Source organism: Peromyscus maniculatus, chromosome 10 (assembly GCF_049852395.1).
Source record: "Peromyscus maniculatus bairdii isolate BWxNUB_F1_BW_parent chromosome 10, HU_Pman_BW_mat_3.1, whole genome shotgun sequence".
NCBI lineage: Eukaryota > Metazoa > Chordata > Mammalia > Rodentia > Cricetidae > Peromyscus > Peromyscus maniculatus.
Window position 1 is genome coordinate 89182722 of NC_134861.1, and position 24352 is coordinate 89207073.

Here is a 24352-nt window from a genome sequence, read left to right on the forward strand (position 1 = left end):
AATCCCAACATAATTCATGGAGATTCAAGTGAGATTTTAATTCTAATAACATTAATTTTTCTCTTTTTAAAATTATTCATTAAACATAACCTGCAGTATCCAATAAATCCCAGACAGAAGTGACTCTTGGTTTTCAAGCATAGAACCTTGCACTGGAAATGTGTCTTCCATTTTTTGGTACTATCATGGTGAAAGCCGTGGTTAGGAACTACACACAATGTGAGCTTTACCTTCTTTGTGAGTGTGGCACCAAGCCCTCGAAATTTCCCCTGGTCTTTTCAAGTTAGTGTTCCCAAGGTGCCTGCCTATCTTCAGTGTATTCAGTGGTGAACTCTCCTTCCTTAATGCACTTGGCCTGTCCTTCTGTACTGTGCCCATCAGTAGCAGCCACTCGGCCTACAAGATGGACTTTCACTCCATCCTCTCTTGTCTCCAGAGCTGTGATTGGCAGCCTGCTTATCTTCCCACTGTCTGCTTGTCTCTTTGCAAATTGTGTCTCTGTTACCTTAGTTCAGGTCTTGGTCTCAACACTAGATTATGTACTAATCTAGTTGGTTAAACAGTCTATATAAATGTTAGCTAGTGTTGTCATTTTTAATAGAATAAACTGTGGCCTCTTTAACAGTATTTTCAATTCTTGTAGACCATCTGTATTCTAGTCACACAATTCCATGTTCCAAATTCGTGCACATCACTCACCTGCAGAAGCTCTCTCAGTGGCTCCCCACTGCTTCTGGTGGTGATCTGCAGCATTAGCAATAGAAACTGCATCTGGATTCTCTGTGGGTCCTCTACTCTTAAAGACCTACTAGTAGATTGTACCTAAAAGATACTCAAAGACCACTAAATTTAAATTGTTGGAGCTAGTCATATTCTACAATACCTGTGGACCTGTGTCATATGGAAATAATTTTTTTTTAGTTGGAAATGTATTTATTTCATTAGGCGTTGTTAGGGAAAATCTGCTTGGCCTTACTGTTATAGAGCAGAGCAGCTAGGAAATCAGCTGTGGGATGTTTTCTGTCCAGCTCTTTTTGTTTCTACCGTGGCAGTTTCCTTTCAGAGTATTTCACAACTGTACTGCCACTCCTGAACAGGCCTGATCCTGGGAAGCTGTGTCTGTTCAGAGCATCTTATAATGTGAATTTTCACTCGGAGAGATCCCTGATAGACTTGTTTATTTAGCAGCAGATGAACAATGACACAGAGCTAGTGTGACTCTATCCCCTCACATGGTTCTATGAGCCAGAGTGGGGATGATTTTCTCCTCTTTCAGTATTTCATTACCATCCAGTGCGTTTGGCTCATCTTTAACTTGAATTTAGTGCGTATAAATATTAGAATGGGTGTTTACTTTGAGTTAGAAGATGGATTTCTCTGGAGTAATGAAAATATGCTACCAGTTTTGAGAAAAGCAACGCTCTGTCAGTTATCCAGGATGCCTAGTGTATTAAGATTGGGCATCCGCCTACAAAACATTTTAAAAATAGATTCTCTGTCCCTGTCTCTGTGTTCTCCCTCCCTGCCTCTTGCTCCCCCTTCTCTGTCTTACACACACACACATACACACACACACACACACACACACACACACACACATACTGCTGTCCCTCCTACCATCAAAATGGCAGAGTAGCTTTGTTAGATGCAGAACTCAGCCCGCTTTCAGAAGGCCATCCGTTTCTCTGTCTGGTCTTCACGCTAGGGCATATTCTTGTGAAATTTTAATTGTTTCTATAACACTTCTGTATTTGTGATCTCACCTGAAGATGACAGTAGCTTTAGGTGAGAGATAAGCATTAAAAACAGGTGGGTGGTGTTTGGCTTTAGATTTCCTTGCTTCTTTTCAAATAAAATGTACCAAATATAGGACAAGAAAAATGCTAAGACAAAAAGCGACACATGTACAGAAAACAGTAAGGATTGGTAATAGAGTTTCATGGCCAAGAATATGAACTTTCAATTCAAGTCCCTGCTTATCTGCTGACCTCTAGCAGGTCTCAGAACTTCTCTAAGGCAAAGATATTTATCTATAAGGGAGATGCTGACATCATTCACATGGACGTCTAGAGGTGTCAGTGGGAGTAGCCAGACTTCTCTCTAAGTGCCTCTGAAGTTTGTGTCCAACAGGATGAGCATTTTGCTTGGCCAAAATACTTGAGACCAGAAGTATTTCAAATACAGATTTTTGATAAATATTTAGTATTTGCAAATACGTGATGAGATAACTTGGAAATGAGACTTGAATCTAAGCACATAATCACTTACACATCCTATATATCTCATGTATAATATAGCCTGAAAGTGACTTTCTACAGTATTCTTAATGTTCCTAGCATCTGACTATGACCTGTTATGTGAGATTGCTCCAGTATGGAATTTTCTCCAATAGTGTCATGGTAGCACTCAGAAAGGTTGGGATCTTGGGTCTTTTTGGATTGTGGGCTTTTAGATTTGGGGTGTTCAGTCTAAGTTGTTTTTACATTACATGAGAGCACAGGAGCCTAGGCGTGTGAGTAAGCTTGGGCATCTGGGAGAAGAGAGCTGGGCTTGAACTGCGACACTGGGAAGAGCTACTGTACGTCTCCTAGTGTCAGCCAATGTTGTCTCCACTGGACAGAATCGTCTCAGGAATAACTCCCACCAAACTCACTCTCTGTTGTGTTTAAAACTGTTGTTTAGAACACATTTTGAGTTACATAAAAAGTTCCATATAGAAATTAATACATTCACAGCCCAGTATGTGTCTATTTGTAGCATCCACTGTAATTTGAATCTTCTTATGTAATTTTAATAAATACTAGTCAGCAACTTTATACCTGAATTGCCTTTACATGGCTATTGGAGACTGGGAATTCTGTGTCTGGAGGGGAATGCAGTGATATTTAATACGTTCTGTAGCATCCTCACGTTTGCTTTAGATACACAGTTCTTCAGTTTGTAAGGAAGGAGTGATGGGAAGGAAGGAGATCTCCAGCTTGCTTTTCCCAGAGAGCTAACGGTGCGGCCTGTGCTTCCCTAGGGGAGGTGGTCCTCCTGATGAATCTACCTGCAGACAGCCCTGCCAGTCCTGCTGAAGAAGGCCAGCACCTGCCTGATGGAAGGATGGCAACCCCCACCAGCACCTTCACCCAGCAGGACATCGATGATGGCATCGTGTGGTACCGACACTTAGGAGCTGCAGCCCAGAGTGACTCCTTCCACTTCCAGGTACCTCTGTCTACATCCGGACTGTCCTTATTCAGAGGCCATGCAGGCCATTTTCTTCAATTGCCTGTCTAGGAGAGGGTGGCATGATTAATCGCATTAAGAGTTTTGTAAAATGTGTTTATTTGGGGGAAAAATAATAGGTACTACCTAAGGGGTCTGCTGTTATCTCTTATTAAGATTGGTGATAGACTACCTCATAAGGAGAACTGTAGAAGAATAGAAAAGAATAGGAGGTTCAGTCTGGTGATTGTGAATATAAACAAAATCATAACAAAAAGTAAACAAGACTGTTAAACCACTTGGTGTAGTTTAGATGTTCTTAAAGGAAATCAAAGCAGTGAACCACTGAGAACTGTGGGGGAGACAACTCTTGAAGACTTAGGTGAAGTGTGCACAAAACTGTATTCGAAAGAAAATTGATTACAAAATGGTACGTACCATTTATTATTGGGCAGGAGAACACAAAAATAAGTGGACCAAATGTTTGACTCAGGAGTCCAGCAAACCACAAGGAAAGCAAGAAGGGGAGACTGGTGGATTCTAAAGCCCTTGGGGAGACACAGGAGAACACAGGCCGATGCTTTGCAAAGAACAGTAGTAACATTAGGCAAACCCAGGGCAAGGAGGATTAGAAAGAAAAATTAGGCAGAAACATTAAGGAAGTAGGGACTGTGAGCTTGAGCAGGACACAGAATTCTATAAGGAAATACACACGTTCCTTGTGGTGCCCAAAGCATGCCCTTCCAGTTACAGGCCTTCCTTTTGTCTCAGCATACACTCCACTTCTAATGCCTGGCATGTGTGTTTTTGTTGCCTGGTTAATTTATATTGTACAAATCAGTGCTTTTCCAAAGAGTAGGTTGATGGGAATATGGGAACTATTAAAATGAGGTTATTCTCAGCACACCGAATGCCCCAGAGCGAGCAAATGCTCTGTGCCCTCTGCTCGAGTTAACCTCTCAATTTCAGCACCCGGGACGGTGGCAGTCCTCAGAGAATGAGCCGGTATTGAGGCGAAGACCTCAATCAAAAGAAGTCACCTCAGCAAACTAGAACCCACAGTTCTGCCTTCCCCTTCACAGGGGTCAAGACAATGTGTTGTCACTATTGGAGTCTCTCCCTAGAAGGGAATACTAAGCACCTGCCCAAAGTGACATCAGGTTGCTTTGCAATTTGTTACTGAGTGAAGTGAAATAATGAAAAATAAGTTAAAAAGTACTGGTCTGGGTGGGGGGAAAGAATCCCTGAAACAGATGTGCCAGTACACACCTATACCTCCAGCACATCCTCGGTGCAAAGGTCAGGCATTCAAGGGTATCAGCTACATAACAATATTGAGGCTAGCCTGAGCTACATGAGGCCCAGCCTCAAACCAAACAAACTTACTTACTTGCTCACTAGATTTACGACATACGACTGAACATTATTACTTGGAAAGTAGGTCCTTGTAGAGTCTTCACACTGCTTACATAAAACCTGATAAACTCCTACTTGAAATAGCTTTCAAAGTATTTGTGATATTCTTTAAACATATCCTCAGGAATGACAGTATCATTTCAGGAGTGTGGGTTTACAGTCTAACAAATTAGCCAGAGACCGTCCAACTTATCCAACCTGTGGTGTGCTAGGTCAAAGGGTGGTAACTACTTCTGGTTAAAGAGATTAATGATGAAGTAATGAGCTTTCTTTTTTAAAAAAAATATTTATGGACTCTCTCTGGAAGCATTCAGGGAGGGAGGGGGTTGAACAGGGACAGCATATTTATTCTATGTGTGGAGTGACTCTGAGATGATGCTCTCCTGGGCATAAACGTGTTGTTGTCTGTTTTTAAGTTCTCCTTACTTTGTAGGCATACTTCATATTTGATCTGAAATGCACAGACACTTTATCCATGTGCTAAATTAAATGGTTAATAATTTTTCCCATGTATCATCTTAGTGTCCCTGGACGATTTTAAACCAAAAGGATACTGTCAGAATGTTGGGTTTTTTTTTTCCCCTTCCTTTTTTTCCCCTCTAAAGCAGGAACTGTAGCGTAATGAGTTGCATAGATTTAATTTCATTTTAATGCTGATGTGCTGTCACGAGCCATCAATGCAGCCCGTCTGTTACTCCGCATGTATGATGGGGTTTATGGAAGATGGCTGGCATTTTTAATCACCCAACGGTCTAGTGAGAAGGCATGTGCATCCAGAGTCATCTTTGATGCAAGAAAATAGCTGTGTATTCAGATCCTGGTGACGCAGTTTCAGTGGCTGTGGTTTGAAAAAGACCAACATTGTATTTCGTGGTATTTCACTATCAGCGCATTTCCGAGGAAGCCATTGATTCACTTGCTCTGTTAATGTGCTGTGTTTCCCAACCTGACCAATGCTGTTTCTTTGCCTTAATGATAGAAGGAAATACCCCCCCACACACACACACACACTCCTAATTTCTTAAGTCTACCAAAGTGAGTCATCTTGGCAAGTGGCAAGATTGTGAACCAAACTGGCTCATTTATTCAGACTTTGAGACATTGCTCTATTTTTTTTCTATTTTCAATTTCCTCTGTATGAAGTGGAGTAATTGTATTGCTTTATGGGGAATGGGAAAATTGCCTTTGAAAAGCAGCTAATAAGATCTGAGTCCACACCAGATGATCAGTAAAGTGTAACTGTGGTCATTGGTTAATACTTATTGCCAGGTGGTGGTGGCTCACACCTTTAATCCTAGCACTCAGGAGGCAGAGCCAGGCTGATCTCTGTGAGTTCAAGGCCAGCCTGGTCTATAGAGCGAGATCCAGGACAGGCACCAAAACTATTCAGAGAAACCTTGTCTCAAAAAAAACAAAAACAAAAATCAAAAAAAACACTTATAGCAATGATGTAAGATTCACAGCTCCTTGAAGATATCTGGATATCCTGGAACTTGCCTGCAGGCGTTGGACATAATCTAGATGAAGGCTGTGAAGCTGGTTTTCCTGTTGGGTGTCGAGCACAGTACCCCACCTTCTGTTGTAAGGAACACACGCTACTCGCAGTGACACAAGGCTCAACAGTTCTCGTGGCAGGACTTGGGAAACGGTGGAGACCTGGGGACTTAAGGGACAGTTCAGAAGTCCTGAGAGGGAGCTCGAGAAACTGATGCAGAAAAACAGAGGGGGTTTTGGCCTGTTTCTTAGCATAAAGTCTCACTAGTTAGCTCTGTATGGTCTCCTCCTTACCGTCCCTGCATCTCAGCTTCCCTGGGGCTGGCGTTACAGGCTTGTGCTACTATCCTCAGGACATTTTTCAGCATTTTGAAGCAAGAAAAAAAAAAGCTGATTTTGTGACCATCGCCCTAACTATAAATGTTACTAATGTGCAACAAGGAGGCCAAGGCGTATGATTAATTGTCCAGGTGTCTGCATCTATGCTGGGTAAAGATTAAAGGAATCTTTAAAGAGTTAAAAAAATGTTATAGATGCCCAGTAAACACATTCTATAGCCATAAAAGTTATCCATTCTCAATAATGTTTAATACTATAGCAAAATATCATAGGACTGGTTTAAACAAAGAGAATTTCAGGTACATGTGAGTTTACAGATATCACAGACAAAGATTAATCTGCAATGCTTCAATGTGTTAGTAGTCACTCTTTCTAGGTAGTGAAATTCTATATTTTATTTCTTATTTATGCTTTCATAGATTTTAAGAACTGCCTAAATGGTTATTTAGCTTTATTATAATCAGTAAATGATTAGCAATAAAATACAAAGACTAGAATTAGAATTGTGATGTAGGCACATATAGAATTCAAGGGCAGATGGTTTGGGGGTGGGGGGACTAAATACATATGAACAGGTTCTTCTCAGTAGAAGATGAAAGGCTCACCGTGACGATTTTGTTTCTCAGGTGTCTAGTGCCACTGATGCCCAGGCCCACCTGGAAAGTCACACGTTCAACATTGCGATCTTACCTCAGGCGCCCGAGGCACCCAGACTCTCCTTGGGGACATCTCTCCACATGACCGTGAGTTGAGTGGGAGGGTGAATGTTTTCCTCTTGAACGAAGCACACACTCTTGCAGAAGCAAAGTGAGCCAGTGCCCTAGTGTGGGATGTGGTACACGCTTGGCCCAAACCTAGACCCCAAAGCCAGCTAGAACAGCCCTGAATGTCATTTCTCACTAGCCAGAGAAGGAGCTTAGAGTCCCCTCAGAAAAAAAGAAGATTGTGTAGAATCTATCTTGACCATCCACCATCGCCCTTTGACTCCCTTCAGCTACAGTGTCCCTCCCTGAGTCCTTAAAGAAACTTCATGTTGTCAACACTTCCAGGTATTGGCTCTTCTGCTGTTTATAGCACCCCCCTACCTGGAGAAGCTGTTCTTCATGTTGTAAAGCTCTACAAGAAGCTGATTTTCTAGTGTCAGAGCTTCCTGGAGTCAGTGCTGAGTCCAGCGAGATAAGTAGAAATTAATTATCCAAATAAAAATTAGAACAAGGAAGGTAGGTAGAGTGGAGGAGAGATAGCCAAGGGCTTTCAGAGCACATGGGGACCCAGAGGTGAGAAAGCTAATGATTGCTGAGAAATAGCAGGTAGTTCAATCACCTGGAGCCATGAGGAACGCAAAGTGGGGATGCGGCGCTCATGACACCCAATTCCAGACGGCCTTGTGTGCTCTGTGGAAAGGAATGTGGCCCATGGAAAGATCTAGCACTCATGTCCAACCACGGCCCATGGGGTGCATGTAGCTAGGAACAGCTTTCAATGCAGCCCAAACACAAAATCATAATGAAGGAACTCTGGCCAGCTCGAGCCTGGCAAACATGGCTCCGGCCGGCCTTGCCCTTCTCCCCCATTCCCTCTGTCTTGCTAAAAACTGTTAGATGACGTTCCTAAAGCTGGCCACCAAGGTCCATTCCCTTATTTGTCCACTTCCTCCTCCTGAGGCTGACCACTGAGGTCCAGCTATCAAAGTATTGAAGTCCAACAATGAAAAGCCCCCTTTGGCTCACCTAATTGACATGCCCTATTACAATTACCCACCTCATCCTAACATGGGGTTTCCCCTTTTACCTTTATAAACCGCCATTTTCCTATGTGACACATCAGTCTCCTCTCTATCCAGGGGCAGTCCTTTGTCTCTGCAGGACAGATACCCTGTCCCCTCTCCCTGCTTCCTTTCCCCTTCTCCCTCTTCCTCTATCTCCTGTCTTTATTCCTTGTCCCTGCCCTCTGTCTGTTGCTGGAGAATTTCTCTCTAGTTCCTGCCACCAAGTCCCGCCAGTCCCAGAGCCCACTTATAAAATAAACACACAGACTCTTATATTATTTAAACTGTTTGGCCTAATGGCTCAGGCTTCTAGCTAGCTGTTCTTATATCTTAAATTAACCCATTTTTATTCATCTATAAGTTGCCACGTGGCTCTTGGCTTACCGGTACTTTACATCTTCCTTGTCCTGGCGGCGGCTCCAGGCGGTCTCCAGGAAGGTCTTCCTTCCTCCTTCCTCAATTCTCCTCTCTCCTTATCCCGCCTATACTTCCTGCCTGGTCACTGGCCAATCAGTGCTTTATTTATATAGAGCGATATCCACAGCATCTGTCCCTCCCGGGAAATACATCTCCTTTGTGCTGAGAACTTGGATCCTGAGCTGTGACCAATCTCTTTACACATGAACCATCGAGATTTTCTTTGCAGTATTCTAATGACTTGATCGAATGATTCTTGAGCATGGATGTTATAGATGTCAACATCATGTTGTAGAGGCAAAGGCTGGATATGCCTGGAGGAAGATGTCGCCTGGATTGGCCTATAAAGCTCAGTAAAGACAAGTAGGAAGTACAAAGTGCACTGTAACCTTGTGTCTAGGGTAGATGGAATGCCAGACTGCTCTTTCAGACAGAGCTATGAGCATGCAAACCCCTGTAAATTCATTATTATGGGTCCATGTGTTAGCTAGCACCCACATAATTACACTCCAGGGTAGGGCATCAGCCTTGGGCCACAACAAAGAGAACAGCGATAGTTTCAGAAATTATGGGGCTGGGGAATGGCAGAGACATAAAGGGTGAAAGTAGAAAGTTTTTAATGAATAGCTGGTATCGGCATTTCTAGCATAAACTGTAATTTAAAGAAATCATAATTCAGCAGCATTATAAAGTCTATAATTCATCATTCTGACTGGAGGAACTTGGATCAGAATTTTCTCTAAACTGTAAAGAAAAATGTGCATACACATTTCTTGCCAAATGCAAAGCACTGTTATTTTGAGTTTAGAAGAGAAAAAAAAATGGGCCAGGAGCCATGGAGGTGGTGCCGTTGGCTTTGCCATGGTCTTTTAAGGAGACTTCATCTTGCTTCAGCTTTAGTCTCTGCATGCACATTTGCAGATGAGGTCTGTCTGCTCGAACCTTGGATCTCTCAAAAGTCAGTTTACTGTAAAATGTTGTTTAGTGTACATTACTGAAAATATACAGAGTTGATATTCCTGTTGACGTTAATTAGGGCTGTTACTGTAGGGCACACTTGCTACGTGTGACAGAAACAGAGGCTCAGTTCAGTGATTTGGATTCATCTAAACACTTAGACTTTGCACATATTTGGTAAATTGTAAAGACATGTGGTAAATACAGATGAAATGTTCTTATGTATTTCATACAAGCATTTCATAGATGTGTTTGGAAGGAGAGTCTCTACCTCTCATTCCTACAGTTATTCATTCATTAATTCTTCTGAGTGCCCATGATAAGTGCCGAAGAAGACACTGGAGATTCAGTGACCTTAAAACGCAGTTTCTAGTTGAAGGATCTTCACATCTAGGAGGAGCCTGGCAGATAAATCAGCAGGGGAATCACCCTGGGATGGGTGCCACAGCAGAGCAACCACTGGGGAGCAAGTAGGAGGGTGCCTTGTTCGGTGAAGCAGAGGAGTGTTGAGAGGAGCTGAGCTGTAGAGTATAATTATTTCTAGATCAGGGTTCTTAAGGTCTCAGACTTAAGTATGTATTGGAGTCACCTGGAGAGTTCTTAAAGTACATTGGAACTCATTCCAAGTTTTCTAATTCCGTAAGTCTGGTTGGAGCGTCAAGAATCTGCATTTCTAGCAAGTCCCAGTGGTTGTTTCCTGCTGCCCAGATCACCATGCTTGAAGAACTACTAATCTGAAATCAAAATGGGCAATTCACTCTGGACAACAGGAACGGCAGATGAAAAAGGATGGAGACAAAGCATGAGCCATTGGGGAAACTGCAGGTCATTCAGTTGGCCGGAGCTTAAGCTGCTAGATGTGAAAGCAAGAGGAATGGACGGTCAGACTGAAGGGGAGCTTAAGGATAAAGGGGGTTTCCATTTTGTCCCAAAAGACTGTTGGAGCCTTTACAGTGGAAAAGCCATGACCAGAATTTTAACGATCGATTTAGGAAGATTATTGTTGCCACAGAGCATCTGGATGGGACCTTTGAGGAAAATAAATAGCCAACCAGGTTACATCATGAACCCCATGGCTTCTGAGACTATGGCTTCTGAGTCAGGGAGAGCCTGTAGAAAGACATTTGCCCTTGAATGCTCACTGTGGACTTTTTCACAGGAGCCAAGAGATAGAAGTAACCTAAATGTCTGTTGATGGATAAACAGATATAGAAGATGTGGTGTGTGTGTGTGTGTGTGTGTGTGTGTGTGTGTGTGTGTGTGTGTACACTCTTATAGGACAACATGGTACAGCCGTATAATAGTAATCCTGTAATAAGGTCCATGCATTAACCTCCAGGACATGTGAAGTGAAATACGCCAAGAACAAAATAGACCAATAAGACATGGCTCCCTTGCACAGCAATGGAGACTTGTCAGATTCTTGGGAAAGGAAAGCAGAGCCGTGGTTTCCAGGGGTGAGAAGGAATGAAGGAGACGCCGCTCAGTGAATACAGAGTGTCAGTTTTTTAAGGTGCCAGAATTCTGGGGTTCTTTTGTAGAGCAACATGAATTCTAGCTAGCACTACTCTACACTTAGAAGTGGTTAAGATGGTTAAAAAGCTAAAACGCAATTAGTGGTTGAGAGATGTAGGGACATGGCCAATGGGAATACAGAAAGACCAGAGCTCTAAGAGTACAGCCTCCCCTTTCCCGGAGGTCAGGAGACAGGGCGGCCTGAGTTTGGGGTGAGTTTATAATAGGTGTCTCGATCATGCAGTGGACCCAAGATCACTGTGAGAACCAGACTTCTATACTGCATACCATAGAAAGCGATGGCAGGTGAGGAACAAGATCCAACATCAGCCAGTAGTCAAGCTGAGAGCAGTGTGAAGCCATTGTGAGGACCCACGTGAGGACCAGGGAGGGGCTGGTCCCGAGCAGAGCAGCGACATCAGGGAGAGAGAGTTTGGATTCTGGGTGTAGTCAGAGGTGATGTGAGTAAGATGAAAACCATTATTCTTAATCTTTGGCCAGATGTTGTAAAAGATGTCTTCTATAATTATTTCCATGAAGTTTAATCTCCCACTTCTTGGTGTGTTTAATTGATGAATATTGAGTACTCCAAATAATTAAAATTGACTAGTTTGATATATAACAGCCTCAATATTGCTTTAGAAAATTAAGTCCTCCCTTTTTCTACATAATATCTATTTTAATTAGTCAATACATGGAATCTTTGAATTCCAAAATGGAATGTCTGTTGTCTTGGCTAAAACCTATTTCCCTTGTCGGTACTTCTATATCTGTAACAATTATCTTCTTATCGCTTTATTGTTTAGGGACATCCGAATTTTCAGAAATGTTCCATGGCACTTTGAGAATATTTGATTACAGTGGGTTTGACACTGGAAGGTGCCAAGCCATACTTGACAGGGTGTTGGAGCTGTACTTCTTGTACATATATCTGTCCCCACGTGGATGGTCTGTAAACATCTTTTATGGGGCATATATTTTTAATTTGTTGTCCTTACTTGTTTTATGTTAGCATAGCAGGGTGGGAGAGACCAGCTGCTGATGCAAATTCTAATTTTTCTTGCTCATTACATTCTAGACCTGTGCAAGGGCCTGAAATATGACTCTTCACTGTAGGAGGTTGTCCTAACCTGCAGCTGCGGCCTCGCCCTGGGATAGCTATGCCTTTGGGACAATTACAGAGCAACTGCAGCCCTCAGCATTTTATGGTTAAAAATAAGAATACCACACCCTCCTATGAGCAGGAGCGAGCCCCACTTAATCCTCTTCTAAATGGGGAAATTCCTTCTGAAAGGAGCGGGGCTTTGAAGATACGAGACAGTGTCAGACTCTAACCTACCTTCAGGGTCAGTCAGGAGGCGCCTGCAGTGGGCACGCTACTTTGTTCTATCTTTAAATGGCACCTGTGAGCCAAGCCCAGGTCACACGACTGTTCCCTTTACTTCTTGGTACACTGTGTTTTTGTGGAGGCTGATCTCAACTTACTGCCACGTAGAAGTTGAGAGTGAGTCCTGCCCTTTGGGCTGCTAAGGGTTGCTGCTGTTAGGAGGTGTGGGTATGAGCAGGTAGATGGATGGTGGACACTGCAGGCACACGCCAGTCAGTATTGCTCCACTTGATTATCTAAAGGTAGCAGGGAACAGCGCTATTTAGTCCTCTGGACAGTATAATGGTACAGAGGTAAGAGAGGCGATCTTCATATCCTTTAATAAGCAAATGTTTCTGAATGTAAGGGGCTTAGCCACTTTGGGTGTGGGAGCTGGGCTCGTCTTTTTTTTTTTTTTAACTTTCTTTTTATTTATTCTTTGTGTCATGCATCTCGATCTCATTCATTTCCCGTCCCTTCATAACCTCCCTCTGCCCTTGCAACCCCCCCTTCAAAAAAAATAAAATTTAAGAGAAAAAGAAGGGAAAATCTCATCACAGAAGCTGTAGTGTGACACAGTGAGTCACGCAGTAATCTCTTTTGTCCGTGTGTATTGACTTGCAAGTGCTCATTGAAGAGAGTCATCGGTCTGGTTGGAGGACTCTGGTGTCTGTTACACTAAGGATGCTGGGCCCTCACTGGGACTCCTCTTGGAGATCCTGTTGTTGCCCTGTGTCATGGAGATCCTGCAGCTTTGGGTCTGCCCTGGCCCAGCCCCTTTATGTGTTCCTGCGGGTCATGGAGGGGGTGGGTCAACTTACAACCTGGTTCTGGGCCTGGGAAGTAGCAGGGTTGGTCAGCCCGCCAGCTCTCCCCCATCCTCACCGCCAGGGTGAGCTCCCCAACATTATCCCAGCTAGCTCACCCCCTTGCAGCAAAGAGCAGCCATTGCTCTGGCTTTTGTGCCCTCAGGGTTGCTGTTCCACACCTACATCATCAAGGCCAGCTTTGCTGTATTGCCCAGGTGAGATGCAGGGGCCACTTCTCCTGGGTCCTGCAGCTGGCGAGGGCCAGGCACAGCTCTCGAGCTCTTATGACCGCAGGGCCATCTCTCCTACCTGCAACAGGAGACAAGGGGTGTTGGGGTGGGGGAGATCTCTTCCCCACCCACACCACCATATGGCTGGTGAGAGGCGTGGCCAGGTCTTCCACGTTCGCATTCCCAGGGCATTCGCCTGTCTTCCTGTCCCAGGGTCAGCGCTGCTGTGCTGGCTGCACTCATCTTTAGCCCTTTGAATCCAGAATGCCAAACATTTCCCATTAGCAAGGCTTGGGGCCCAGGAGTTCTCCAAAGAGCCTCGTGGGGCTAAGACTTCAACCTCTCAGCTTGGTTCTCTAGATGGCTAGCCAGAGTCACCTGGAGCCCATGAAGTTAGAGGAGCAAAGATGTGGTGAGCTAGCTATGGAGATTAGAATTACCATCCATGGTGCTTTATTCCTCAAAGTGTTCTACCGCCGGCCCCGTCTGGGGAAACTACAATCACCTTGGGACACCCACAACATGCTCTGACATAAACCTGGGGGCCGTGGAGGAGGAAGCAGTCAGAGGTGAGGAAACCTGCTCAGGCCTGGATCATCTGGATCACCTGCAAGGTTTCCAGGCTGGCCACATTCATTGTGTGAGAGACCAGATCCTTTGTCTAAACCTGGAGAAGATCTTGCCAAATAAGACGAATTTAAAAAGCCCAGAGCCAGCTTGGTTTTGTTCTCTTATGAAGATTTGGTTTTGCCTCTGGCTCTTGATATCATCATACTTCTGTCTTTAATTCTTGCTTTCTCCCTTTCGTCCAGGCTCGGGAAGATGGCCTAACTGTCATTCAGCCTCACTCCTTATCCTTCGTGAACTCAGAGAGTCCCAGTGGGAAGATTATATACAATATCACCGTACCTCTGCATCCAAATCAAGGTAAGATGTGCTGTGAAGGTGTTTTTGAGTGACACACTTGCCTTGGGATTCTGGACCAGTCCTAAAAACTCTGGGCTTTGCTTGCTTCTTTACCCAGTGATACTTGTGCAAGGTGTGTGAAGGAAATGATGTTGACATTCCACACTCATGTCATCTGCTTTAGAAGAGATAAGTGCAATGCATGTTGGCTTGGGTTCTGACAGAGCTGACCTACAGATATAATGTCCCTTCCTAGTCACTTGCAGAACTTGACATACACGCACATTGCCTTATTGGGGCCCTAAAGGGGTTCAGATAGGCCAATGGACCAAAATGAGCGAGTGCCTTGGACTAGAGGCTGTGTCTAAATCCAAAGGTGGCTGTGCCACATGTACTTGGTGCTGGTGGATAGATCAGTCTTCTCACAGGAAGAAATAGAAATGTGTAACTACAGTCAGAGGCCAGAAGGGGCCTGCCCTCAGTCCAGCCTCTAGTTATCTTAATACTGGGCTAAACTAACAAGCCTGTTCCCATGAGAGATGGTAGGAAGACCAGCTCCATAGAGGCATTTCTGCTCTTGCCTCCAACCAGGAAGCTACTCTCTTTACCACATCCCCAAGAAGAAAAAGAATGTAATAATGAAACTCCTTTGCCCTTTGATAAAAGCTAAGGAAATGAAAAGATATTAAGTTGTATCTAGAGGATCTCCCATGGTGTGAGGGTGTGAGCTTTCAGGCTGGTTTAGGTTGCTTCCTGCAGAATGCACCCATCTCAGGTGAGTTAGTTCAACACTGAGACCATGTGCCTCCCTCTAGAGACTAAATAAGCCATGAGAGATGAACACAGCAGAAGTTCCATGCCTGCAAAGTTTCTGAATTGTAGCCATGAAGGCATTGATCATAAATTGAGTAGTAGTTATAAGCCTGGGTCTGTCTTAGAATAGTCAAGATCCATGCTTTTGTTGCTGGGCTCGTCACAGAAATGGAGGGGTGTCTGAAATTAACAGGAAGTCTAGAAAAATATTTCTTTGGCACCTCATCAGAAGATCAGTTTGGGCCCCTGTCTTAAGGACCTCTTGACCTTTGTATTGAAACTAAGTTGAAAGGTTCATAGTGACAGTAGTGTGCCATTCACTTATGGAAAAGTATGTGCACTGAACTACATTGGTGGCAGTGATTTCCACCTTACCATGCATAGTGTATGTTCCACTGAAGACTATTTGAGTCCCGCCCCCATATGTGTGTATGTATATATACATGTATATACGTATCCTTCTATGTATCTATCTGTGTGTACATATTATGTATATGTGCTCAGGTGTGTGCAGATGTGCTTGCATCTTGTGTAGGTATCTTCCTCACTTGCTATCCACCTTATTAGTGGAACAGTTTTTCCCAGTGAACCTGGAAATTACCTCAGCTGGCTGGCCAGCAAGCCCTGGGGATTCTTCCTATCTGTCTCCCCAACACTGGGATTACTGATGTGTGCTATCACGCTCACCCATGGGTGCTGGGGGTTCAAAGTCAGGTTCCCATGCTTGTATTACAAGTGCTTTACTGGCTGAACCATCCCCTGGCTCCAGACTTGTCCGTTTCTTGAGTAACTTGACAGCAGAGCACAAGAAGAACAGCTCGGGAGCCGAGGCTCCTGAATGATAAAGACTCCCATTCATGGGCAAGGGGGATGTGGTGGGCCTGGCCGTCCCGTCATCCAAAAGCTGCAGTCTATGCTCACATCAGTCTCTTCCTCCCCAGGTATCATCGAGCACAGAGACCAGCCTCACTCTCCCATCCGGTATTTCACTCAGGAAGATATTAACCAGGGTAAAATCCTGTATCGCCCTCCGGCTGCAGCATCCCACCTCCAGGAGATCATGGCCTACTCTTTTGTTGGTAATGCTTTTTTTCTCTGCCTCATTGAGGCACCCAAGTCATCCTTAATCTTCATGGCTAGTCCTGCTTCTCTTCTCAAAAACTTGTGTACGGTTTGCTGACACTCTTTTCTCCCTATTCAGAGTAACTTGGGGCCTATCGGCCTGTATATGACCTGGGCTCAGGTCTGTCTTCTTTTCATCACTAGTTCATGTCATAGGCATACTTTCAGCCAACTTCTGTTTAGTGGCTCTGGTTGAGGGATTGGAGATAGAGTGGGAGGCAAAAAGAGCCATTGAGCCTGCTGTTGGAGTGATTAGGGGCCATGTAAAGGAACTACTAGGGAAATAATCACAATAATGAATATTTCGTTGCGGACTGAGATGAGTTGCTCTGGAAAAGGAGGAAGATTCAGTGGTAAACTTAAACATAAGGGTGATCTAGACTGAGGAGTGAAGAGGTGGCTGTCCAGATAGCTACTGGCAAAGTAGTGGCTAAAAGAGCTCCCTGTGCATGTGGGGATGGATGCACAGAGAACATTCCTGGAGGAAGAGGGTATGCCTTCTATGAGACCTTGGGGAGAAGAAAATGTAACATTTTAGGGATTGCAAAAGAGGCTGTGGTATTTTTGTGACGTACCGGGTCTAACAGAGCAGGCAGGGGTGGGTCTGACTGGAGATTAACGGCAGATTTTACACTCCACAGGAGCTTGGAAAGATTTGGGTGTTTAACCTAAGACCACGAGGAACCCAGTGGAAATTTAAAGCTACAGAGGATGGTTTTCATGAGGACCCTTTCACCACAGTGACAATGAGCAGACTTTAGGAGGACGCCAGGCTAGGAGACTGTGTCCACCGTGGACTGCAGTATCTGGGGGAGAGTCCATGGGGGCATGGAGAGTACAGTGCTCTTCCAACTCCAGCTTCAGGATTTGACAGAAGACAGTTCAATAAGTTTTCTTTTAAAACACTGAGTGGAAAAACAAACTGATGAAATTTTTGTTCATTTATTAAAGCCGGCACGTACCCTTCACTACAGCAGGATAGCCTTGAGGCTGTCCACCATCTCTCCCTCCCTTGACCCGGTAGTTAGCGCAGCTAGGAAGTAGTAGTTGTGATTCCCCACCTACAAGGTCTGTGCCTTGGGGTGATTGTAAAAAATCTTGGTGTCCATTTATTATGATATTTAAAGTGTATATACCATAAACTTTATAAATACTTTTATATCATAAATTTATTCAAACAAAACAGCTGGTTATTTCTCTTAGGAAATTGAATATGGGTTAAATAATTATGGGGTTTCTTTTTGATTATGGTAAGTAAACATAAACTGATATTCTTCTTTATTTAGTGTAAGTTCAATTGTCCAGAAAATGATTAACTCCTCAATTACATTGGAAATCCCTAAGGGCAGGAAGAGGCCCATTCTCTGAGGAGCACTCTTGGTATTTAGTAACTGGTTAACTAATAGCCCATGAAAGTATTCATGGTTCTCTAGCCCCTACTTTACAAGACCTACTTTACAGGAAACTTGGGCTATCCTGAGATTAGAGAAAAGGAAAACATGTCAGCTGTGGTTAAAGTAATTTCCAAGGCAGCTACACTTGCCTTAGTTCCATGAGTCTCTTTGGAGAGAGTAGAGTCATGTCCTGTCAATCTATGGGATAAATGTCACAAGATAAATCTCTCTCAGTTGCAGTGTGTAAATCAAGGTGCTAGACATCACTCAGTTCTACAATGGAATTGACCTACACACACACACACACACACACACACACACACACACACACACACATACACACACGCTGTCAGCATTATATATCACCCACATTCACCAGTTTGTAGGATTTCATGTACTAATAAGATAGGGTCTGAAGGACTGTATTATAAGTCACCTTAACTGCTGTGGCACCAAATTATTCCAGGATGAATGTCTTTTTTATACTTAAAATTAATGCGGACATTATTAAACCCAACATTCCATGAGCAGAGGACCTCCTGATCGCACCCTAAACCAGATCAATTTCGATTTAAACATCTTTCTCTCCCCTAATTGCCACTCTGTGATTTGTGCCCTCCCTTCTCCCTCTGATCACAGAATGTTTAGGACACTGATTTTCCTCTCTTGCTTTTTTAGGTCTCCCAGAATCAGTGAAATTTTACTTCACAGGTAAAGACTTTAATCTTGGTTTTATTTATTATCCTTACCTTTCAATCTTTCCTTTATGTTTCCTAGAAGCTATATGGCTTCTCTTCTAAAGCATGTCTCTTCTAAAATAATTATATGGTTAATTGACTAGCAATGACTTATTTTCATATTCACAGAAAAAAAAAAAACCTACTAAGAATGCCCAAAGTTAATGTTATTTGAGCCCTAGTGGAATTTATTGAAAAGAAACAATAGTAGTTATGGTCTTAAAGTTGGGGTCTCGCAAGCTGGAGTTCAGCCACTCTGGGAAGGTTCCCTTATAACTCTGTACATGAATATTTCCAGAACAGTTGGTATGTGAGCATCCATGTGTTACACCCGGCTGATGTATAGTAGTTATATGGAGTCTTGAAGAGCACCATTTATTAAATGCCTTGCCTCTAGAGAGAAAAGCCTTTGGACTCAGAGTGTGAACTAAAAGTGCTTCTAGAAGTTTCTGCATCCTAGTTTTGCTTCATACTACAATAGAGGCTGAGGTAGCACAGGGAAAGGCATTCTTGCTCAGGTTAGAATGAAGATGGTTAACTTTTAAACCAGCTGTTTAACTAGGATTAACCATTCTGTTGGAATCACCCATCCTTGGATCCTGTGATATTTCCTATGGGAAGAAATCTTGGTGGGACAGAAAAATCTTCCCTCAAACTGCCCTGCATATCTTTTCTCTTTGAGGGGGAAAAACCATGCAGCTAATTTCAATGAGACACCTCAGTTGTATGAACTTAGCAGTTCATCTCTAGTGAATGACCCTGCAGGTAATACATGCAATCAGTATCCATGAGTGACTTTTTTTTTTCTTTTCCAAATCAATTTACAATAAATGTCATCTTAGGAATTACCTAGTAGTTTCTAAAGATGGATGTTTCCAGCATTTTCAAACTAAGGATTGTGCGGGCCACATCTACCACTGGAAAAGGTCAGAGCAGCATTTAATCCAAGTTCCTGACCTGCAGTGTGGGATAGTTTTGTGTTCTGAGGTATAAGTGGGTAGGTCACAAAAATCAAGAGAAGTAGCATGCCTCATCTTTTGAATCAGAAAGCTTGAGTAGGTGGAAGGTCAACCGTTAACTTGCCCAGGATCTGAAATTAAATGATCCTTGAGCTTTCATAAGGTTAAGAGGGCCTTGGGCTGGCCTTAAACTATCTTGTTTTCAGCCCAAGATTCATTGGGGTTTTTTTTGGGGGGGGGGGGAGAATGTCAGGGGATGGAGGGAAGTTCTGTTCTTGGAGAAATGCTTTTGGAATCCGGTAGGAAGGCAGCACCTCTTTGAAAGGAGTTTTATGACAGAACTTTGAACTGGGCAGATAATGAAGCAAAGCAGTGACCACCCAATCCCTGACATTAACCTGCAGAAGGAGGGTGGAGAGCTCCTTGTGATTCATTTGCTAAGAACAGAAAGAGAGTCAGTGCTCCTGACTTGGCTGGCTTTTGTGATAAGCACAGGCCCTCTGCAGAGCAGTTCTGGGCAAGGAACACACGTCAGGCAAATGGGGCCCGTAGGAAGCATTTAACCCAAATAAACAGTGTGGCTGTTTCTCAGAGAAATCAAAAACACTCCTTGAGAGAGGGAAGATGTGCAATTCTTAATATTTTTATTGGCAGGTTTTGCATTTGCTTTTGAAACACTGAACCATGCAACATGATTTCTAATTATATAATATTCACTGGTAGATAGCTTTCTACCCCTTAAGAGGCAGGGATGTCTTTGGTCACAGCAAACAGCTGTGTGATCGGGCCAAAGCTCTTGCAGTGTTAGGCCTTTGCTGCCCTCCACTATGTAGGGATGTTGAAATCTCCTGAGCGTTTTCTCTTTCAAAGTAAAACCAATTGAAGCAAACAACAAATAGACAACTGTAGTTTCACAGTTATGTCTTTTTTTTTTTTATGCACCGAGATTTCTATTGTTCACTCTAGGATCCTCAAGAGAGTTCTGAGTCCACTAAAATAACAGAAGAGTGTATGTTTGTCCACGAGCCTTCAAAGTTTAAGAATCACCCAGTCTCTGTCTTTGCTCGTCCAAAGAGAAGGAGATTGAACATACACAATAATTTTGACACTTTACTAAAATGTCCAGAGCCACAAAAGCTTCGTTTCCATGTGGACTTTATCTTCTGTTCTTCCAAGGGCCTGTTTCTGTGATAGACATGAGATATCTTGTAAAGTCTCAATCATTTAGATCTGCCTCAAGGACAAGCCAGACCTAAAGCAACCCTAGTGAAATCATTATCCCTGAGCCACACTTTACATTAAGAGATCAGATTCCTGCCAATGTGCTGCCAAGTCCAGAAGAAAGGAAAAGGAACTGGTTTCCTGTAACCACACCATCTTCAAGTAAAGAGTCATTCAAAATAATCAACAGTGCCCTTTTCTTAGTAGCCATGGTAGATAACACACAGATGTTACCAGTATCCACCACACCTGGGTTTAGGGAGGGGAGGGAGGAGTTATGGAAGAAACAGAAATGTGAGTCAAGGGATATGTTGTGCCCAGATCGTGACCCCCAGAGAGACCACCAAAGACCGGAATGCAAAAGCAAGGTTTAATCCTGGATATCCAAAAGCAATACAAGCCTAGGCAGGGACTTCGTCCAATACATCCAACGCAGTGGAGGCTGGAGGAAGCGCCCACCTGTCTGCAAGCTCAGTTTTTAAAGGGAAAAGTCACAAGGTTACATCATTTAGGGGTGCTAGTATGGATACAATTCTGATTGGCTCGCTTCTAGGGACTTCTAGAAATTACTTCTAAGGGAGTGGTTGCCCACTACCATTTCTCATTGGCTGCCCTCAGGTGGAGGCATTTCTGTGATCATTTACCCTGGAAACCAGGGAGAGGACATTCCATAGTCTGGCAGGCATTACCTCGTGACTATCTTGTGACTCTGTACTTTTACACTTCCTGGTTTCTGGAATCTGAACTGATTGGTTTCAGTAACTAATGGCCTATTCCCAAAAGGAGAAATCTTAGGCCTTAGTTTTTGGGTGAAAGCATTTCTAAGATGGCTCATTTTGGTCTCACAGATAGACTATTCTGCTTTCATTTCCCACAGAAGATGGGGAAACAAAGTATAAAGTCACTGCTTTGCAGTGGTGTCTTCTACTTGTGGCCATGTGCGTAGGGACAGGGTAAAAACGGGTCTGCTGACTTGCATACAGTTGCTGTGAAAGTCATGTTCTGTTCTTCCAAAGAAACACAATGAAGCAGAGTCATTCCTAAAAAAAGAGTTCTTAAAGTATTTTTTTCTGGAATACTAGAGGAATGAATTAATTCAAAGAACTTTTCCATATCTCTGCTGATACCACTTGAGCATGCATATTTTTAACCCTAGCACTTGGGAGGTTGAGACTAGGAGTTCAATGTCACGCCTGGCTATGGAGTGAGTTGGGGGCCGGGATGAGCTACATGAGATCCTGCAGGGGGCTTTTGTTTGTTTGTTTTTAAAGTGCTTGTTTTATATTACTTCCCACTAACGAGCCTCAAAATCACCTTGTGAGAATACCTTTTAAAATAACTTTGTAAAAAATTTAATTTATAAATAAATACATATTCATAATTTTTTAGAAAAATAAAAAAATAGCTTTGCCTTTGTGAACTCTCGTCCTTTGTCTTATCCATAGAAAAATGCTTTAGTAGAATTGCTCATCATTGCTACTTTTTTCTATTTTTAAGCATCTTAACAAATTGCAAAATATTTGCGAAAATTGGGTAAAGGTGACCAGACTATAATTTAATTTATATTTATACGTATATGCTTAATCATGTGGGTGTGTGGGTGTGTCTTTCCTCTTGCCAGTTTCTGATGGACAGCACATGAGTCCGGAGATGGCCCTCACCATTCATTTACTTCACTCTGATCGGCAACCACCAGCATTTCAGGTCAGGGCTCCCCTGTTGGAGGTTAGACCCGGAGGCCGCACCTCTCTAGGTAAGAACTGGGGGCCTGAGAGAAGCGTAGCTCTGGAACTTGGACTGTATTACAGCAGCAGCGGTCCTGTGGAAACTTCTTGATGGCTGCTGAAATGCAGTGACCACCTCCCTCTTCCGGAAGGGTGGTGTCCACTCCCACCTACATCCATCCTCCTGCCCATTTTTATGTAAATCGAAGGAGTTCTGAGAGCAGGAAAGGAGGAACTGGACCCTTTAGAGGCCAGCCCTGTGATGGAATGCTGCCCAGAATTTATTTCCCAGCCTCCTGGAGTTTGATTTGTTATCCTTGCTACAGTATAAAGAAAAACAGAGCTCTGAGAAGAGAGTCGAGGGAGCAGGTTTCAGTGACGGTGTCTGGTTTCTGTTTAGAAAATGATGGGGGACAAAAGCGACAGGTCACAGTGACCTTCAGAAGCTGTGAGGGGCTAGCTGCAGCTGCCCATCCTGTGCATGGTTTTTTATTTATTTATTTCTAAGTGCACTTACTCTTTCCAGTTTGTTTATTCCTTTAGCAAGAGCGTCTTATTAGTGACTTTTATTGTGTGCACGCTGTGGATCCATATGTGTTTTCTACATGTGGCTTTTGTCCTGAAGTAATTATTTAACTTCCATAATTTGACCAAAAATTATTTGTAAGCAGTCTTATATACGAGTTATATAGACAACAGTGAAAGCGGTTTTTATTCTTTCTGTTGCTGTCGTGATGGCTGGAGCAGCCATCGCGGAACCTGACTCCTTCAGTAGATTTATGAAAATGAGAGACTATGAAAAGCAAGACCAGTTCGTGGGATGTTTCTGAAAGACACTAGTTAGGACAGACCTACTGATGGCCTTTGGTGCTTGTCCTCATTTGTATGGGAGAAAAGAAATTCTGAACCCTGAGCTACCTGCTGGCAAGGGAACTTTTGAAAGAACCCTCTTGTAACTGGCGGATTGACCGTGTTTGTTATCGCTTACCTTGCACTCACCGTAATTACGCCGTGCTTTATGATTATGGGTTACTCACCAATGGATCTGCAGCCCGGCCTGTGGTTTTAATCTACCGGGAGCACGCAGTTGTCCCTCTAGCCAGCCTCCCTTCCCTCCTGCAGGCCTGCAGTTGGTCGTGAGAGATGCTCAGATGGTGCCAGAAGAGCTCTTCTTCCAGCTTCAGAAACCCCCGCAGCATGGCTCTCTCCGGAAGTCCACAGCAGAGTCCTCGGAGCCCATGGCCGCAGGTAGCATTTTAGTAGTGATTTTCATTATGTGCACTCTGTGGATCCATACGTGTTTCTTCTATATGTGGCTGCATCCTCTCTACCTGGCCTGCTTGGGGATTTTTTTTTTTTAACATCTACAATTAGTTTTATGTGACCTGGAAAAGAAGTGAAATGCCTATGGGGGATAAGATAGGAGGAAAGACATTCTTGACCCAGACATTAGAATTCTTCATCTGCCACAAGTCCTCCACCCCCCATCAGCCCCAGCCCATTCTAAAATCTGTGAAGCTCTTTCCTCGGACTGCAGGTGAGATTGGCTGGTGAGCTTCCATATCACATAGCTTTTTCCATGGAAGTTAATATGTTCTCTTAATTTCCTATGTGAATCTTTTTAATGTATGTCTAAGACTCTGGTAGTTTTTAGCTCTGTGTTTCTTCATCCATTAACAAAGAGGATAACTTTAAAATGTTATCTAAACTGTGTAACAGTGTAGTCAGCTTTCTTGAGTTATAAATATTGCACATTGGGTCCAAACAGTTGACTCAGCAGATGAGAGCCCTTGTTGCTCTTCCGGAGCGCCCAGGTTCAGTTCCCAGCACCCACACGGTGGCTCACAGCCTCTGACTCCAGCTCCAGAAGATCCAGTGCCCTCTTGTGACATTCCAAGGCACCAGGCACACACATGGTGCACATCCATGTGTGCAGGCAAGACACTCATACCCCT

General features: G+C 43.5%; 1 protein-coding gene across 1 annotated transcript in view; it reads left to right on the forward strand.

The window, feature by feature from the left end:
- Positions 1-24352, forward strand: part of Fras1 (Fraser extracellular matrix complex subunit 1) — a 420836-nt gene that overhangs the window by 301496 nt on the left and 94988 nt on the right. The window contains exons 31-37 of the mRNA XM_006975359.4: positions 3023-3210; positions 7086-7202; positions 14334-14448; positions 16182-16319; positions 18435-18467; positions 22295-22426; positions 23520-23645. Coding sequence (XP_006975421.1) covers positions 3023-3210; positions 7086-7202; positions 14334-14448; positions 16182-16319; positions 18435-18467; positions 22295-22426; positions 23520-23645 — 849 coding nt within the window. The remainder of the gene's footprint in view (positions 1-3022; positions 3211-7085; positions 7203-14333; positions 14449-16181; positions 16320-18434; positions 18468-22294; positions 22427-23519; positions 23646-24352) is intronic.